Source organism: Amblyomma mixtum, chromosome 6 (assembly GCF_055824585.1).
Source record: "Amblyomma mixtum isolate Tamu chromosome 6, ASM5582458v1, whole genome shotgun sequence".
NCBI lineage: Eukaryota > Metazoa > Arthropoda > Arachnida > Ixodida > Ixodidae > Amblyomma > Amblyomma mixtum.
Window position 1 is genome coordinate 150,481,588 of NC_143017.1, and position 19,647 is coordinate 150,501,234.

General features: G+C 47.9%; 1 protein-coding gene across 2 annotated transcripts in view; it reads left to right on the forward strand.

Moving 5' to 3' along the window:
- The window catches only part of Rbbp5 (retinoblastoma binding protein 5), a 28,251-nt gene extending 16,107 nt beyond the window's left edge, over positions 1-12,144 (forward strand). Inside the window, exons 13-15 of one of the 2 annotated variants that reach the window (XM_089549610.1) lie at positions 2,120-2,225; positions 5,507-5,653; positions 11,937-12,144. In XM_089549610.1, coding sequence (XP_089405736.1) covers positions 2,120-2,225; positions 5,507-5,653; positions 11,937-11,980 — 297 coding nt within the window. In that variant the 3' untranslated portion in view covers positions 11,981-12,144. The remainder of the gene's footprint in view (positions 1-2,119; positions 2,226-5,506; positions 5,654-11,936) is intronic. The other variant, XR_016283648.1, reaches the window with a different exon arrangement.
- Positions 12,145-19,647: the final 7,503 nt, after the last annotated feature.

The window sequence follows — 19,647 nt, forward strand, 5'->3', positions numbered from 1 at the left end:
AGCCGTGTCCAGACATGACCGGTGGGCTAGGGATCATTCAAATAGCCCTACTTGAACCTGAATTCCATGCTGCAGAGTCACTCGTGCACATCTTGACATGCGTGCACTGGCAAATTTGACTACAAACGGACGGCCCCGTCTCTAAGAACGGTCACACTGCATAGAGTCGTATTCGCTTTTCTGAGCTTCGTGCCAGCCCGCTTCAGCCAACCAACAAAGCCCAGCCACGTGCCATTCAGACACTGATTGGCGCATCTCGCTAGTCTTTTCTATCACCATTTTTTTTGCTCGCAGCTTCGGCGCTGCTTAGTGTTTCTGTCCGAGTGGTTCTGCCGTTCTTCCAGTGCGGTGAAACTCTGCGCTCGTCACGTGCCGTTCACTGTTTGTGCGATGAAGCCTACTCCCAGGCGACTCTGTCACTTGCGATATGTGCGACGCAGTAGCTGTGGTCCTCCATTGCTAAGAATAGTCATTGTTGCATCCTTCTTATCCCCAAAGCATGCAGTCATTGCCTAGTCTTTCACCAAATAAATTTACTGTGATGATCCAAGTGGTTCTTGTTAGTTTTTTCTGGGGTCATTCGTTAAATTGAACATTTTTGTACAGTCCCTTGAGGTTCGAATTGGCAAGCTTTTACTGTATCTATGGTGCTCAGCTGCTTAATTCGGACGCAGCAGGTGTCGCAATAGTTAATTTGCACTAACCGCCGAAGGTTGGCCATCTCGAGATACGATCGGTACGGCAAACGATCATCCAAATAACTCTCTTTGAGTCTGCAGAACCGCTTGGTGCACCGTTGCTCTTGCACGCCGACGAGCTCACAACGGCTGGCTGACGACAATCGTAGGGCCCCTGTTGCTTGGCCTAGACACAGTTCAGTGATGTAATTTCACTGTCCGAGCTTAATTGCCAGTGTGTGCACAAAGTAGAGCTTGTGACGGAACCGCGAGAAACCATCGTTGTGTGCAGTTTTCACCACAAGAATAGGAAACTACTATAGCCAAGTTTTTCACCAAACAAAATCGCTGTGATACAAAGGGGTATTCACACGAGACAGGAGAAAATCTTGTACTCTTTCTTTGGAATCATTCGATAATTTGACTTTTTAATAATTCGGATGTTTTTTCTGGTCCCTTGAAATGTGAATTAACAAGGTTTTACTTCGTACTGAATTGAACACAAGAATAGAGGACCCAACTCGTAGTCCTCTTACTTAGGAGCCTGCTTACTCTTCTGATAAAGTTGAAGAGAAAATGTGTTGCAATATACTCATAAGGTGTGTATCTTGTGAGGCAGCCAGCATTGTCAACCATTTCGTGGTGTACTACTGGGGACAGAAGTGCCCAGGACATGCAGCCACTGGCTCAAATGCATCGCTGTCACCAGAGTCACGCGGTGGTCCGAGAATGGTGTGTCCATTTCGCCAGCCAAGGTGTGCTCGTGTGGAAGCATCTGCTCCGTCTCCTTTGGTCCTGGTGTCAGAAGCAGCCCGCAAAATGAGTCGACCACGTGGTTCCCTTTCTGGCGTATGCAGGCACTGATGGGGTGTCGTCAACTTGCATTTCATTTTGGATTTTAACCAGCAGCTAAGGACTGCTAGTGCATTGTTTTGCGTTCAAGCCCAAGGATTAAAGAGCCATTCCAGGGACATTTTCAGATGTCCACCCCCTTCTAGCTGGAATGGATGCAATGGTACAAAAATATAGCACCGCCAGCAATACATTTTTTGCGGCCACTTGTGCATCCGGGGCACTTATGTCCCCAGTAGTACTTTGATTATAGCCTATAGATAACGTTCAGTATTGTGCTAGAGCTACGGCAACTGCAGTGAACTTTAGGAAAACCGATATTACCTAACCTGTATGATCATTTTCAGCTGCTCTGAGCACTTTTGTTTTGGTCACAACTTGTGTTTGCTCAGTGTTTTCGTGCATCAAATTGCAGTGTTCATTGCTGTGTTTAAACTCTTCAGCTTGTTTGGTAAGGTTATTGCAAAGAAATTAACTAGGCGCAGTGAAAACTGAGGTTATGAACTCCCTGCTTAACTTTCATTTTTGGTGCTTTCATTGCAAGCTTTCAATTTGCTGAAAGGTGATATCAGTGCATTGTTGTCTTTCAGTCCGCTGAAGAGCATGGGACAAAACGACCTAGTTCTCAAGGAGACTCGCCCAAGAAGAAGAAACCCAAGACTTATGACATTGAGCTTAAGGACGCTCCAGTTGGGGGTAGAAATCCTGCCATGTACATTTCATGTGTTACTGAAAGTATTCGCACATGCACATTCGACCCTTGCTCTGATGACATTGACTTTTGATAGGAACTACTTATGCAAGAAAGGAAATTGTGTGTGAATTAACAGGGGATTAAGCTAAAAGAAGGATTCCTAACCTTTTCCTTTTTGTTGCCAGTTTGCTTTTGAGTAATATAATGTGCTCTTTTCTGTGGCCTTGTGTTTGCGACCAGAACTGAGAACCGTGTTCATTCGGCACACTCTTGGGAGTTAAAATCAAAAGTTGCTGTTTACTGAGTGTGTTGTGTTCATGCTTGCATTATGATGCAATAATGATTTCATCTGACTGCCCATGGTTTCATTATTTATTTTGTGTTAGGTTAATTGATGTTAGGACATTGTGTTGTATACATGGACAGCTTTGGTTTTGACAAGGGTATGTCAAAGGCATTATGTTACTGGAAACACTTTTCTTCCATTTCGTTGGAAGTTTGTTGTAGCATTTACTGATGAGTTTTGATGTTCATTGTTATGTACACTAGAGACATTACTCCTGCAAGGCAGTTATAGTGAATGAGTAAGAAATCTATAAAACCTATGTTTACGAGTCCAAGCCTCACCGATTCTCAACATACTAGTTGCAGGGCCTTATAGTCATCATCAGTGGCAGGTTCACTTTGATGCGCAAAAAAAAAAAATGCATTGCAGATTAATTGATATTGATCTTGGCCAGTCTGCATTACTTCTTTCTTTTATTTTGGTGTATTATTTATTAATCTGTAGCAGTGTTTGCTCTATAGTAAACACGAAGCTGCTAAGCAGCATTGGTAATTATGCTTGCTTATATAGTAGAATGTCGATCATATGAATCTCACAAGGTCACTCATATCATGCGAAATGTGTATCGTTTAAACCGAACAAAATTCTAATGATTTTATGCAGGTGTTTTTTCAGCTTATGGGGTTTCCTTACAGCTGTGTGCCTTACAGCGTCGCCGATGTACGGACAGGAAGTACTTGGTATTCTAGGGTGTGATCATGGCCCAGCAATCATATCATCAGCAGTCGGGCGTACGGGTTATTCGTAACATCCGAATTTCTGCCCGTCGCACACAATGCACTCTGGCGAGGACAATTTACAAATTCGTATAATCCAAAAATTCGTATCAACTGGGATCACATCAAGATTCTAATATAAGTGCATGGGTTTGGTGTGTGAAAAGCTGTTGTGGTGAATTTTTGAATGTGGAATGCTTGTTTGCTAATTACATGGTATGGTTGCTTGGTCTAGTTCTTGTTGAAACATCCTGAGCACACATCAGCGAAATGGCTTTAAAGACAGAATTATGGCACTGATCCTGGCACTTTTTTTGAGGATACTGTCTGTACCTTACAGCCTTTTTCTTTGGCCATGTATTAGCAAACTTGTGCTTTAGAGATCTGGTTGAACTGTTTCCAGCAGCATTAAAGGGATGCTAAGGACAGCTCCATCCAATATTAAAAATTTATTCCCTGGCTTATTCTGGGTATGTTAATGTTTGTCTGGCAGCATGAAAAAAAATGTTTGTCATAGAAAATTCCTTTAAAAAAAGTTTCCTGCCTCTTCAGTCAACCTCGTAATCTCCTTATTGAGGACTGATTGTCACCGTTTTGCAGTGAAGGGCGATGTAGCATGGCCTCTGGGTTTCGTGCCCAAAATCCATTGTCTACGCACTCAATTTATTATGAAATTGGCCATTGGGGGTGATGCTTGTATTTTGTTTTTTTTGGTATTTTGTAGCTTGTGAAAGCTCCGTTTTCGATGAGAGTGGTCCTTTTGTCGTCAGAATGCTGTAGTATATCGATGCAGGGCAACTTCAATTTGTCCTCAGTGTCTTGAGACGATGAGCTAAATTTGTGCTATCACACATTGCCACTATGCTCTACATTTTCAAGTACAGTTTGTGTCCCGCAAGCAGTTGCAAACAGCATTTATGTGGGGATAGCTTTGGATTTCATGCTATTTGTAGGTATCCTGGCCTTATATTTTCAGGCTTTAGATTACAAAATGCTTAAAATATTCCCACTATAGCAGGATAGAACTTTAAAAAAAAACAGCAGTTGCTAACACTGGGCCGCGGTCCGCGGCGTCCTGTATTACTCCGCGGGCCAATCGCAACGGTAAACGAACACGCGTTTTTTTTTTTTTTTTATCGTTCTCCTGTGATGCTTCTCTGCATGCCCTCCTATTTTCTTCTTCTTTTCTCTTGTTTGTGCTCATGAAATATAGAGAATTATAAAGTAAAGGCCGGTGCGCGAGGGGGATTTCAGAGGTCTCTGGGGGGCGGAAAAATAAATCTTGGTTGCCCGAGCTACGTTTCGTTTTTTTTTTCTTTCATTCTTTTGGAACTTTCTTAAACTACGTTTTTGTTTGTTTTTTCATTCTTTTGGAACTTTCACTCGTTGTATGAATAAGAATAAGGGCGGCCAAGCAACGGTCAATATTTGTCCGAGAAAAATGTGCGGAACGCTCGATTTCAGGCCCGGCGTTCTCTTGTTATCTGATACCGTAATGGATGCCCACCAGTCGCGCCGACGCCGCTAGAGAGGCGCTTCGACGTCTTCTTCCTTCCTGAGGTTTCCGCTTCCTCGCTTCCTTAAACTTATCATACATCGGTCTATTGTTCGCTTTCCCGCGCGTCCTTCGACTGCATCCTCGAGAGCCTTTTCATTGTCCGTGCTTCTACGTGGCGAAAATATACGGCATATTGCGCAGTTACCTGGCTGCTTTGCACGGGCCTCTAGTTGTGGGTCTTATGTTCGAGCTTAGTACAGTCGTCGACACGCCTGTCTAGAGCGCTCCCATGGCGCGCTCTGGTGGTATGAGTTGGCGACATTGGTTGCTGCCTGTTGGGCTCGATATAACTTTTTGAGACACGAGAGAAAGAAAAAAAAAAGCTTAACCGTGGTCTAGTGCACATTGCTTCCGAGCCCTCGCTCGGCCACTCGTAAACATCGGCTTGCTCTGCAGTTCTCCGCACGCATGCTTTACGCGAATGTGTTCCAAGGAGCCAGTCAATAAGGACCAATTGCACTAAAAAAAAAACTTAATCGGGACCAATCGGAAGTGACCAGATTTTGAATTAGTCCTGTGCAGTTGTGCCTGTATAAGTCACAAATAGTCCTTTTTTGGATCGGGCTGTACGGATTACACCAGCGCCTCGCTGTCGCTCACAATTGCTCGTGCGTGACCCCAGCGTGCGTATTTTCTTCTTTCCCCCCATTGCGGCCTTCGCAGAGACTCATCCGCTGCTCAGCTCCAAGGTGAAGGACAAGAGCCAGCAGCCGCGCAAGCCCCGCCAGAAGCCCGGCAAGTCCGGCTCGCAGGGCGGCTACGGCCAGGAGGCCAAACCGCCCCGGTCGTCCAAGTTGACCAAGCTGAAAGGTTCGCCTGTGGTCTTTTTCATCCCGACCCGGCGGCCTCTGGTTATAGTGCCTGAAATATACTGTCATTATATTCTAGGTATTCTAGGCACTATACTGTGGTCGACCGCGTGTGTCGAGTCCGTTGCCTCGCAGCGAGCGAAGGCTCACGTCGGCGTGTTGATCGTCTGATTATCAGACAGTGCGCCATAAAAGACGCGATGTTCGGGGTCTTTTGTTTCGTAGGTTTTCGTAAGTTTTAGCTGGTCTGATAAAGAGCTGTGTTATGCCGAATAGAACGTCGTCGATTTCTTGTGGACTTGATTAGTCCAGCGAACTTTTCCCCCATACATATAATCAGCCCTTTTATTCAATGAGGCAATGGTAACTACTAAAAAAAGAAGAAAAAAACGTTTGCGCTATCGGCCACCATGCGCGCGCCCGCTTAACTCGCGCTGCATCGTCTTCGTTCACGGTCACAGCCGAGCGGGATAACAGTGTCGACTACAGCTCGCCGCACGCCGAAAATAAGGGGGCAAGCTTTCTTTCTTTTTAATTATTACTGAAAGGGAACCGCCTCTTCAGTTTTCCCAACGTTTTCTAGTTCACTTTGTTTTAATCTAGGTTCACTATCACCAAGGGAGTAGAAAAGTTTGGGCGCATTGTCGGGTGGCACACCCGCGTGTTTGTTTTTGAACGCACGTGTGGAGTGAGAAGACGTTGGAGAGAGGAGAGTGCATGTCATGACGTGGCGCGCTTAATAGACCTCTCCCTGATGTAAACAGTGTGACGTCAAAAAAGGTGTGCCCCGATGGGCAAAATCGTCGACTTTCGGTTCTGAACCGGTTTTTCTGGTGTCGAGCACTCCCCCACAACCTTTGTTCCCCGATTCGAAACGCCTCGCAGCCTTTCTTCTCCCGGTGTGAGCCTTCTCGCGCATGTTTTGCCCATCGGACCACAAACACGCGCGCTGATGACGTGTTGGCGTTTTAAGTTTAGCCTTAATTTTGTTTGATGGTTTTTATGGGGTTTACCGTCCCAAAGCGACTCAGGCTGTAAGGGACGCCGTAAGGGGGGGGCTACGGATAATTTCGACCAACTGTTGTTCTTTAACGTTCGCTGGCATCACACAGTACACGGGCCTCTAGCATTTTTCACCTCCATCGAAATGCGACCGCCGCGGCCGGGATGGAACCCGCGTCTTCCGTGTCAGCAACCGAGCGCCATAACCACTGAGCCACCGCGGCTGCTAATTTTGTTTGAGTAAAGGCTTCTCAGTGGCGGCAGCACTGCATGCGTATATGCCGTTGGACTCTGCCGTTGGAGTTGCGAATGTGGAAGCCGGAAAACTCCCGTGTGTCAGGGATCAGAAAAGCAAAAATTGGAGGACGCTTAAGCTTCGTCTCGAGGAGTGCAACGCGACAGCGTGTTGCAGCGCTGTCAGGGAGTACACGGAACGCCATCGCCCGTTCGGCGTGACGCCTTGCCCGTTGGAAACAGCTTTGAACGACACGCATTTTTGAGGAAAGGAATTACGCATTAGCTGCCTCACATATCTCGGCGGACAGCCGCAGCCCTCGATTATTGGTCGCCGATTCGAATGCCTGCCGTGAGCTAGGCTCTAACTTGTCTAGTAAGTGCATGCTGCACGAAACGCTGAATCGTATGACACCATTCGGAACATTTTGCGGCAAACGGTTGGCATGATACGATTTTTTCCGACGCGCGGTGCCGACAACTACGACGCTGACGGCTTTTCGACCGACCGAAAATTGAAATCACCCGCCGCGGTGGCTCAGTGGTTAGGGCGCTCTGCTAACGAGCCAAAGTTCCTGAATTCGAACCCTACCGCGGCGGCCGCGTTTTGATGGAGGCGAAACGCAAGAGGCGCCGTGCGCGGTGCGACGTCAGTGCGCGTTAAGATCCCCAGGTGGTCGAAAGTATCCCTGAGATTTCCACTACGGCACCTCTTTCTCTCCTTTCACTCCCACCTTCCTCCCTTCTCTTACGGCGAGGTTCAGGTGTCCGCCGAGATATGAGAGACAGATACTGCGCCATTTCCTTTCCTCAAAAACCAGTTTACCAATTTACCAGTGCCGCTGAGCGGTCTATCACTTTCTGTTCTGCAGCCACTCGGTCATTCTCTTTTTTTACATCACGGATGACGTCAACGCGCTATTTTTAAATGTCCAAAGTCATGCGTCATGTGGCGGCAGCTGAGGGAACTAGATTGGTTGGTTGGTTTTTGAGGTAAGGAAATGACGCAGTATCTGTCACACATATCTCGGCGGACACCTGAACCGCGCCGTAAGGGAAGGGAGGGAGGTCGGAGTGAAAGAAGAAAGAGAGAGAAAGAGGTGCCGTAGTGGAGGTCTCCAGAATAATTCCGGACCACCTGGGGATCTTTAACGTGCACTAACATCGCACAGCACACGGGCGCCTCTTGCGTTTCGCCTCCTCCATCAAAATGCGGGCGCTTATCCCGAATTCTTGGCAAATGGTGCGCTTAGGTCTGGTAGTCTACATACCGGTGCCCTCCACTGCGGCATGGCTCGTAGCCTACAGCGTCGTTTTGGCGCGTTAACTTTTCTGTACTTCAAATGGTGTTCAACCAGAACTTGAGGCCTTAGTCCGAATGCCAGCGTTGCTGTTCCCGTGCGGAAGCGAGAGAACCCGGAATGACAATGAATGAACGGACAGTCGTTTTATTACAAACACTATAGGTGCCGACAAACTCCCCTCCAGTTGCCTTCGTAGTTGTTGACGTGTCAGGCTTATGTGTTGGGGGGGGGGGGGGGGGGGGATCGCGGCGAACGACCGCGGCACAGCGTACCATTGAGGCGGACGCTTTTGCGGCAACTGGCCGTTTTTCACAATATCTGCGCGATCAGTGTGGTCCTTCCGCTTATGATAGAGAAAAAAAAAAGTTTTAGTAAGAAATGTATTTTGCGTTTCAACAGTATGTGTTGTTAAGAGTAATAATTGTTCGTACGAGTGCAGTGTGCAAAAAAAGCAGTCCATGAAACAGTACAGTGGTTCGACTTGCTTGCTTGTGATAGCTTCAGGTCCCCGCCTGAACGGAAGTTTAGGTCGTTTACGTCTGGCGCGCTGGCCTCTGCTGTGACTCGTGTGCGGTGGCGGCGCGACCTTTCCTTGTTTACGCCGCGTCGACCGACGGTGCGGGTGCACTTGACGTGGCCGGAACTGGCGCCTTCCCATTCACGCTTTCTCCCGCACTTCCCCTTTGTACCCCTTTTCTCCTCTCCCCCTCACTCTTTTCTCTCTCTCTCTCGCTGCCGGTCTCCGTTTTGCCAAATTCTTTGTATGGTTTTGCTAACGCGTCGCGGATCGCCAGAAGACATGCGCTGCGCGTTTCCATCGTTATTTTGGCTTCAGTGGTGTTCCATTTCATAACCGAAAATTTCCTTGATTAGATACAGAATTCCTTGTGCATGTTCCCCTTTTCCCTGCTGCAATTAAAAAAAAGGAAAATTTTGGTTTTTAAAATTCTCTGAAAACCGCATATTTTACACCTAAAATCCTCCCCCCCCCCCCCCCCCCCTTAAAGAAATAAAAATCATGGGCGGCTTTACTTGTTGATAATCGCGTATTATCGTGGGCTAGCATGGTTAGTCCTGGTTTTGCATGGTTTGTTTTGACTTTCTATGGATTTGCTTGATTTGAACTGGCTTACGTTGGTTGATATATCATACGATGTAAGTTTCCGTGACGTCGCATCATTTTAGACTTGTACTGCAGTAGAATTCGTCATTCTCTGCGTTCATAAATTCGTGGAAGTCCTCATACCACTCCTGGCACAGCGGTTAAGCGAAGCGCTACTGCCCTGCGATGGCAGTTGCTGCCACCTGTGGGGCTTGCGAGATCAAGATTGCTCTTCCCGAGGAACCTCCGGCGTCCGATCATTAATTGAACTGCCACCTGCCAGAAGCAGGCTTCAGACAGACAAACAGATTACTTTTCCCAGACGCGATGTTAAAGCCGGCGGTAACCGACCCTGCCGCTATACTAGCTCGACTCTTCGGACGCGTACAGCTGTTGACAGGAACGTGGCGCCATCTGGGGCCCTCAGGTCGATCTGGGCATGCGCAGTGGCGGCTCGCGGTAGCGGTACGCGCTATGCTTAAAGTACGTCAGCTTTTGCTAAACAACACTGATGCGGGAGACACAGCCTCTTCTTTATCCTGTCTCAGTCTACCATCTCTCTCTCTCTCTTAGCTTCTGAAACTTGGGAGGGGAGGCTATTGCGGTGGTTCGCATTCGTCTTCCAAAAAAACTGTGTTCAAAGCAACAAGCTCCGTGCTTTGGGCCCTTGCTCGGGTCGGCCAACAGTCGTTGGTCGCATAGTAATTAAGTGTTCCCTGTTACGTTGGACTAGGCTGTACGCATTATGCTGCTTGCGGAAAGCCCAGTAGCGTTAATAAATGCTGTTCCGAAGTTTTAAAGTTCATGCTTTTACTCTGCACCATTTGCTAAAGGGGCAGACACTGTAGCGAAGGACGGAGGTAGGAAAGGGGGGTGGAGGTTGCGGTTACCGGGAAATGAACGGCGCTGCTAATTTCGAGTTCCCTCTGCCCATCCGCTTTCCCATACAGTCGCGGCAGCACTTCGATAGTGTCAAGTATAGGGAGCGTACATGTACCGCCTTACATGCATGCATATGTAGGCTCCCTAATCAAGTAGAAAAGGAGAGGACACCTGGCACCCGGCTAGTAATTTTCGGTCGTTTTTCGTCGTGCACCAGGTGACCCCTGCGCGGTAGCGCATACTCGTGTCTGCCTCGCGCGCGTGCCAAACCGAATCGGGCGGCAGCAAAGCAGCGTCTGACTCCGGAGCAGCGTCGCGACTCGGCTACGCTCACTTTGTTCTGATTAAATCTAAAACGGAGAGGAGGTCGGGGAGGGCAGGGGAGGCGCCAGAGAGCTCGCTGCCCCCGGTGTCACCGAGTGCGCAGTAACCGTCGTGGGCGGTTAGAGAGAGGTAAGCAAAAAAAAAAAAAAAGTGCGGAGGGTGCTTCGGTGCTAAGCTTCCCTGTAAGCTGTATACGAGCTTCGAGTTAAGCTTATGGCCCGTCTCCGTCGCGCTGTCCAGGGAGAGAGGAGGAGGAGGAAGGTCAGAGTTCGGGAAGCTGGGGAGGAGGTGGGGGAGCGCGTATGTAGTGTGTGATTAGCCGAGCCTGCACCGCGCTCGCCTCTGGTGCTGTTTTTGGAAGCCCAGAGTCCCGAGCTGTACGCACGCGGTGTAGCTGCATCGCCGGGGCTGTGGACTTCTATTTGGAGCGCCGGCAAGCAACGCGTCTCATTAGCTGGCTGGACCTCTCGGCGACGGCGGCAGTGGCTTTATTTTTCGTTTCATTTAGAGCGAGCGCCGCGTCTCGTTTGATCTTGAGCTTTTCACCTCTACCGCCCCCCCCCCCCCCCTCCCCACCACACACACGCACACTTCATTATTTATATATATGTATTTTTTTTGCGTTATTTCGCCGGTGAGCCGAGCTTTCGAAGCCCCCTCGTGGGAGGACGCTGTAGCACGCTTGTCGCCCTCGCGAACCGGTGCACTCGGCATTTATGCAAATGTGGTCGCGGCAATATGCATGCGTGCTCGGTGACGCGCGCGAGGCGTTTCTGCGGAGCGACGACGGCCGGCCCCGTGGAAAGTGAAAGGCGGCTGTGTCAGAGTGCGCGGTTTTCCTCATTCCTTTTATTTAGAGTCTACTCTGAATTATTCGAATTAGGGATCGGAAATTTGTTCGAATTATGCGTAGTTCGAATTAACGGGAACATTTTAAATGCTCTTGATGTTGACGGGACCTGTGCGCCAGTTTTAATTAACTGGGAAGTTGGATTTAGGCAAGTTTTCTCATTATTATTATTTACAGACCATTCTCGGTAATTTGGACTCGAAGGCGACCGACAGCTAGAATTATGCGCAGTTCGAATGAAGGGGAGTCTTTTGGCACGCTCAATATTCACTCAACCGTGGTGCCAGTTCGAATGAACCGGAAGTTCGAGTTAAGCGAGTTCGATTTAGCTGCAGTCCGCTGCTTGTGCTGCATGATGGACAGAATTCGGCCGCCAGTTGCTTTTCGGTCATCCTGGCTGTGTTTACTGCAAGTGAAAAAAAAAGTGCTCTCTATTGCTCCGCGAAAAGCCTCATCGTTTCCGCAGGTAACTACGTTGATTTTTAAATACGGCATAATGCGTACAGCCGCAGGTAGGAGAAAATCGCGGAGGTCGTTTAAACAGCTTTTTCTCTACTTTGCCCCTCTTTTTGCTGTGTCATTTCAGATATCGACGGTGGCAACTTCGAAGGCTCCAACTCACCAGCGTGATCACCGTGTCGCCTTCCCGCCTTTTCATCGCATCACATCCCCAGCGCACCGGCTGACTCTCATGCGTTTTAATGAGTTTTTATGCTTGATAGGCATCTTTATCTCTGTTTGCTTTCTGTTTCTTTTTTACACGTTCATCCACGCATTAAAGTCGTTGCTTTTAATTGCGTCCGGTATCTTAATTACTTGGGGTGTTCGGCCCTTGGACGCCCCGCCCCCTTCTACTTACCTATAAATCTGCCTTTCCGTATGAGAAGTGAGCGATTCGCCTTACCTATCGGCGTTGGTGACCGCTGTGTTGCGCATACTTGTCCTCTGGACGTGATTACAGGTAAGGCAACAAGTCCAGCTCCCAGCTGGAAGTTACAGAGTTCGATTCTTCGCTCGGATGTAGTTCATTTTTCTTGCATCCCTGTGGGGCTATCGCGGGAAGTGGACCTTCATCAGGAAATTTAAGCTGAGGGTTGGTATTGTACACTCTAATCGCCCAAACAATCAAAGTGAAGAAAGTACAAATGACTAACAAAAGAACCGTACCACTTAGACGGTGCCGCTTCAGTCGACAGTGAGTCTTGAGTAAAAAGGAATCTTCACATTATTTGACAGACGTGGAAAATTCAAAATCCAAAGCGTCCTAAATGCCACGTTTGCGAACGAATGAATTACACAATAGAAATTCCTGACATTTCTAAATAATTATTAGTAGAGCCTACCGCAGCGCATTATCAAGGCGCCGAAAATGCCAGTGGTAGCAGCATACTGCCATATGCTACGGCACAACAGACGTGGACGCGGGCTGCAGCTAAGGTAAAACTCGCCCATGAAGTTGTGTGAACAAAGCATGCTTATTACTCCCTGTAACTACTACGAGCAATGACGTCTTTTTAACTCTTGCCTGAAGGTACATTGCAAGCGTGCTTTTGCAGTTCGGCCGGCAGCTGTCGGTTATGTGAAATTTCTGCGATATGGCATCGAACCTGCAACCTCGTGCTTAGTAAGAAAATACTGTCGCGGTTTTGACAACTGCACAGCTGCAACGGTGCTGTAAGTTCTCTGTAACGCGACTAGACGGGAACCCTGTGGGCCGGGCATTTTTGACGAAAGCTGTATATGTTACTGCGCTCGGAAATGCTTTCAATTTATACGGTCTTCCAAGTTATTTTTGGAACTGCATGGCGATCCTAGAAAGCTCCAACTTCCTTCATTTCGCAACATAATCGCCCTGTACAGTCACACATTTTTCGCAGCGTTGACGTCATGACTGCATAGCTTCTGAAAAATTTTCTTGTTTTTGAGGGGGGGAAGGGGGGGGGGGGGGGGGAGTGATTTTTTTTTGCCCACTGTAAAACTGATGGCGCAAGAGAGGAACGGTTTGTGAATGTGCGACCGCGGGGAGAGGCTTTCAGCTTTGGAAAAGAAAAACAGAAGTCGTTATAGATAGGAGGTCAGGTGAGTAAGGCTTACGAAGGACCACTTCAATGTAGTAGTCGCGCAGGAACTTTTGAATACGAACCGCTTAATGAGCTTGAACGTTGCCTTGACTTGAAAGAGCGTAGGTGCAGTCTTTTCTGACAGTTTTTCTGTATGCGAGAAGAAAGTTCGTCTGCAGTACACCGCCACGGGCTTCAGCTACTGCTGTTGTGCCCTTGCGAGCGCAGTGGATGACACATAACTGTCCCCAAAATGGCGACCAATATCTTCCTCGTACTGGAGATTACCAGAAGTGTCTTTGGTGGCGATGAGTTCGAGTGACTTCATTTTGAAGATTGCCACTCGATTTCAGGATTGACAGGATTGAAGCATTACGTACCCGCTACGCTGTATGTCGGGTGCCATAGGGATAACCGTGAAAACTCCTTTGGGCCTCTTTTGGCAATTCCCTGTGGAACGTCCCTTCAGTACACTTTGGAAACTGTTGTGCGGTGTCCCGTTAATTTCTTTGGGGACAGTTTGGAATTCGTTCGAGGCCTCTCCTGGGCTGTCGCCTCGCGTTCGACAATCTGCATTGAGACTGGCTGCTGTGACAGCACGATAGACCCGGTATGCTGTGATGCCATGGAAGTGACGCCGATAATCGGCTAGAATGGAGCTACGCCGTTCATTTTTTCAAACACCGACCGGCCGCTGCAATCACTAATACTCACGCCACTACTTCCACTTCTCCTCGCTGATTACGTAGGGGCGCGGTGCCTGTCAGCTCCTCCCCACCGCCCTTCCGTGCTCGATGGTTTGCGTCGTGACCGGTAGGGGCGCTGCGAGTGTTGGGCGTACAACTGTCGTCCCGAAAATGTTATACACCCCTCAATCATTGGGACAGTTGGTGGTACGAAACCGCCGTTAATATTGTCATCAAGTGATTATTAAGTCTGCTTCACATGGAAGCGACTGAACGGCGCGGCGAAAAATTTCCATTTTGTCGAAACCTCGTCGCTGTGGCCACTCGAAACAGGTTTTCGCTCCGCGGTGGCAAATATCGCGAGCATTCTCGCTTGCATGTGAAACAGGCTTGACGTGATTTCTACAAGCCGGACGGCGCCGCATGGGTAACCACAAATGGCAAATGGCCTGACTTTTTGAAACAAATCGAAAAATGGAGTGTAATCGAAGGAAAAGAAAAAGTTTCGGCTACATCAACTTAATGAGTGCTGCACTTTCCCAGAAAATCCCGTTAACTATTAGCCATTTCCAGAAAACTCGCACCCCTAATCACGCCCCGCCTAAAAGCAACAGGCTCACAAGTGCAGGCTAATCCCGTGCATGCAGCCGCGAAACTTCTTTCAACACATCCTTCGGCACGAAAGGGCTTATTTTTAGACGCCCAGGCTCTGCACATTTCCACCACTCCACGACCACTGCTCCATTCCCTTTTGCTAACTTATGCACAGCAGCCTCTTTCTAGAAGCTTCTTTCAAGCACCGTTTCTAGATTCGTTGCCGCCGCTACCGACGATCACTCGGTTTCCAGACGTACCGACTTTCCTCTCTTTTGCGCAACTTTCGCGCTGTTCCCCATAATTAATTGGATTTCCCGTTCGGTACGAGATGACATTTGCATGCGTAAGGACCTCTTGTCCCCGCTTCGTTCTCCCAAGGGCCAGTGAGCCGCCCAAGAAGGTAGGGAAGAACGAATGACTATAAGTATATACGTTGCCAAGGCTGCAAGCGTGCCGCAGATTTCGCTCAACGGCGTCGACATCGTGGGCGCAGTTGAACTGTCGTGAGGCATACACGTTGCGCAGTCAGGCGTGGGTTTTCTTTTTTGAGTCTCCTGCTTTCTACGCATAGGTGAAACTTGGAAGATGCGTTTGTTTATTCCTTTTTTTTCACAATGTTAGCTCTTAAAGGCTTGTTTCGTGGAGATATGATGCATAAAAACGCCATCATCACGTGACCGTCACTGACGTCAGCAGGGCGGCGTTATCACATGCAGTAACGTCAGTGTTGCTATATGGGTGACATGGTTCATGTGGCTAATTTAAGTGTTTGTAACCCTTTAACTACCAACGTGACCACCATCGGCACCGTTACCATGAAGTCATCATCACGATCAATGATGTAATTAAGACGTCATAATGCTAATTCGACCATGACTCATAGGATCGCATTAGCGTTATGTAATTCATTTACTGTCAATGACTCATGTGACCTATCAAACCTTTTACGCATCACCATGACCCCCTCATTAATGCATGACCCCCTTGAAACCCTTCACAACTCATGCTCAAGCTGCTCAGGTTACGTGAACGTCACTTCAATGTTTCTGATTCCAAACGTGCGTAATGTCGTGCTGTCCTACTGGGGTCACTTAGAGACTTTCAGGACGCAAGAATTTTTTTATGGGCAAGCCTAAGGGCACTAAGGACAACTTTATCCAATTTTCGTTACGGCTCCTTCTGGATATGTTGATGTTTGTCTGGCAACAAAAGACGCATTTAAAACTGAGAAAATGGCTTTTAATTTTTTTTTTCGCCGCTCGATTCAAACTCGTGATGTCTACTCGTGACGTCTACACCGAGTAGGACTCCGTGATCGCCGTTGTGATGTAAGTGGCGTTGCAGCGTAGCCTCTGTGATCCGCAATTACAGTGTCGACGCACCACAGTTACGAAATCGGCCGGTGATGGCGACACCTGCATTTCATCATGGAAGACAGTTGGGCTAGTTGGTGTGAATTCGTTAATGACTGCGACATTGCAACTAGCGTGGAAACACAAGGACAGCGACACAAGAAACCGACGGGACAGCACGCTAGACCAAACACTGACCTAGGCATAACAACAAAACCGCCCTCTTTATCAGAAACAAGCAAAGTGAGTGTATTACTCTTTAAGAACTCTACCGTATTTTTGACCGCTAATTTTTTTTGCAGATTTTAAGGGACCTGAGGGAAGACAGTCGACGGCATCTGACACACACCTACACTTTTCTTCACTGCTAACACGGTTCGCTATGTTCCTTACAATACCTATAAGAGACGCAGGGTTCTCTTCGGGCTCAATGCAAAATTTTGGACCAAGTTTTAACACTTCTTCGACCTTATTAGGTAGCTTCTCCAAACCAATACAAGTTACCGGTGCAGCCCTAGCAGGAAATTTTTTTGCTACAGTTCCTCCAAGTAGTTAAGCTCGGCAAGCACTGCTTCCACAAAAATTCGCAAACATTTGAAGCCTCACGAGTTCTCGTCCTAAGCACAGCCTCACAGTCTCGATGTACGTACACTCACTTGAGACGAGGTGACGACACGTAGGCACACATGCAAGTGCCTCACTTGTCGCCATAGTTCTGACCGCATAATTTTGACGATGCGTCTTGCATGTTGAACGGAAGGGGCGCATGGAGCAAACAGGGCTTGGACCTCCAATGGAACCAGACGATTGTTGAGCGCAAAGGTAAGAATCCTGGCACGGCACGTTGCGATGGCGATCAGGTTCACATAGATCGTTGATGGGTCACGAAGAAGGAAGTTGGGAAGGACAGGGCCCAATGTACTAGAAAGGAGTATGATCATGGAAGACAGTTGGGCTAGTTGGTGTGAAGCGTGCTGTCCCGTCGGTTTCTTGTGTCGCTGTCCTTGTGTTTCCACGCTAGTTGCAATGTCGCAGTCATTAACGAATTCACACCAACTAGCCCAACTGTCTTCCATGATCATACTCCTTTCTAGTACATTGGGCCCTGTCCTTCCCAACTTCCTTCTTCGTGACCCATCAACGACCTATGTGAACCTGATCGCCATCGCAACGTGCCGTGCCAGGATTCTTACCTTTGCGCTCAACAATCGTCTGGTTCCATTGGAGGTCCAAGCCCTGTTTGCTCCATGCGCCCCTTCCGTTCAACATGCAAGACGCATCGTCAAAATTATGCGGTCAGAACTATGGCGACAAGTGAGGCACTTGCATGTGTGCCTACGTGTCGTCACCTCGTCTCAAGTGAGTGTACATCGAGACTGTGAGGCTGTGCTTAGGACGAGAACTCGTGAGGCTTCAAATGTTTGCGAATTTTTGTGGAAGCAGTGCTTGCCGAGCTTAACTACTTGGAGGAACTGTAGCAAAAAATTGCCTGCTAGGGCTGCACCGGTAACTTGTATTGGATTGGAGAAGCTGCCTAATAAGGTCGAAGAAGTGTTAAAACTTGGTCCAAAATTTTGCATTGAGCCCGAAGAGAACCCTGCCTCTCTTATAGGTATTGTAAGGAACATAGCGAACCGTGCTAGCAGTGAAGAAAAGTGTAGGTGTGTGTCAGATGCCGTCGACTGTCTTCCCTCAGGTCCCTTAAAATCTGCAAAAAAATTAGCGGTCAAAAATACGGTAGAGTTCTTAAAGAGTAATTCACTCACTTTGCTTGTTTCTGATAAAGAGGGCGGTTTTGTTGTTATGCCTAGGTCAGTGTTTGGTCTAGCGTGCTGTCCCGTCGGTTTCTTGTGTCGCTGTCCTTGTGTTTCCACGCTAGTTGCAATGCTGCATTTCATTTGTTGGCTTTTTTCTGGCTTAGAAAAGCTCCGTTTTTGGTGAATGTAGCGTCTTTGTAGCAATGATGCGGTAATCTGTCGATGCAGGCCAACCTCAGTTTGTCCCCAGTGTCCGCCTCTCGGCATCTTGTAGCGTCTGCGCTGCTGCACGCAACTGAGACGGTGCGGCATCTCGGTCAAAAATTTTGCCTCGTTCCTTCTTTCTATCCAGATCAACAGCTCTTTCGCCTTAGCGTCGGCTTATCGCTAAGCACAACAGATAGGGCGCGTTGCCGCGCTTCCTTCTAGCCCCATTCAGCAGCTTCCGACACTATTCTGGAAAGCTATCATTCACAACACAGCATTGCACTTTTTCCCCAACGCAAAATGAAGTTTGTGGGTGCCCTCTGCAATATAAGAGTTTTTCCACGGCTTATTCTGTGGTCGGATTTGTTGTTACTTTGTAATAGGGGTTGCGCGATCGATTCGACGTGTTTCTTTCTCAATATTTATGGGGTGAAGCTGGAATGTAATGGATAGAGAGAGAGACTTGTGTGGTGGCGCCTGGATAATCTCTTATTATCGGGCCCGAATGTAATGTCTGTAATGTCCAACCCAACCAGCGATTACAGCATCCGATCCATACGCGAGAGGTGCTGTGTCCGACTTCCGTGCCACCAGGTACACTTTAAACATAAAGGAGTTAAAAGGGAGTGCGTTAGAGGACAACTTACTCCTTTTTTTACTCCCATATAGACGTATTCTTGTTTAGAGTGCACCCGCTAGTTTCCCAGTGTGTATGCAAGCGCTCGCCTATAGAGCCGTGGTGCTCGGCTTTTCTGGGGCGAAATGCTCGACAGAGAAAGGGTATTTGGCCGCATCTTATGGTGGCCGAACACTTTGCTCGCGTCATGGTGATCTTTGGCCAAGTTTGGCCAAGCTGCCCTTGTGTCAGTGAAAGAAATCATTCTCATCATCATTATCAAGTTTGTTCACCATCTGCGCATGAAAAGCGCCAGCACATACCCTCTCTCACGCGAACATCCTGTTTTTGTTCGAAATGTCACAGTTATGTCCACGATAGCTGCGTCAGGCGGTTTCCCAAGAGTTAACGGCACCGGCGTTGTATGTCGTTGCCGAAAACTCACGCATGGGCTCCCAGAATGAGAGAAAGGAGGGCTTCCGCTTCACCCCTCCCTCCACCCTAGAATTTCCGATTATGTATATATATATATATATATATATATATATATATATATATAGTATTCAGTAGGGGTTCCAATGGCCCAGTTTACTAGTTTCTTGTCATTTGTTATTTACTTGTCATTGTCTTGTCTTGTCATTTGTTATTTACTTACACCAACATCGACTCAACTCGATAATCTCAGAATGATTTAACCTGCGTGTGCATGCAAATCTCGAAACCACATGCACTGCGCCAAACTTTATCAAAGTGCTCTCACCATGTCATACTTGTTTGGTGCCACATTTAATCAGAAGTTTTTCTTTTTCTCTTTTCTCTTCCTGTGTGTGCGTTAACATTTTCTGCGTTACATTTTCTTTAAACATTTCTAGAGCTAATTTTTTTTTCTGCTCTTCCCTTTTTTTGTTTTGTTCCCCCCAAATTCATCTTTGCCTTCCCATTACGCGCTCGGGCTAGCTCAGTATTTTACCCGACGGACGCTGTTTTTTCACGGGAAGCTCACTGCGGGACACGGTTTTGGA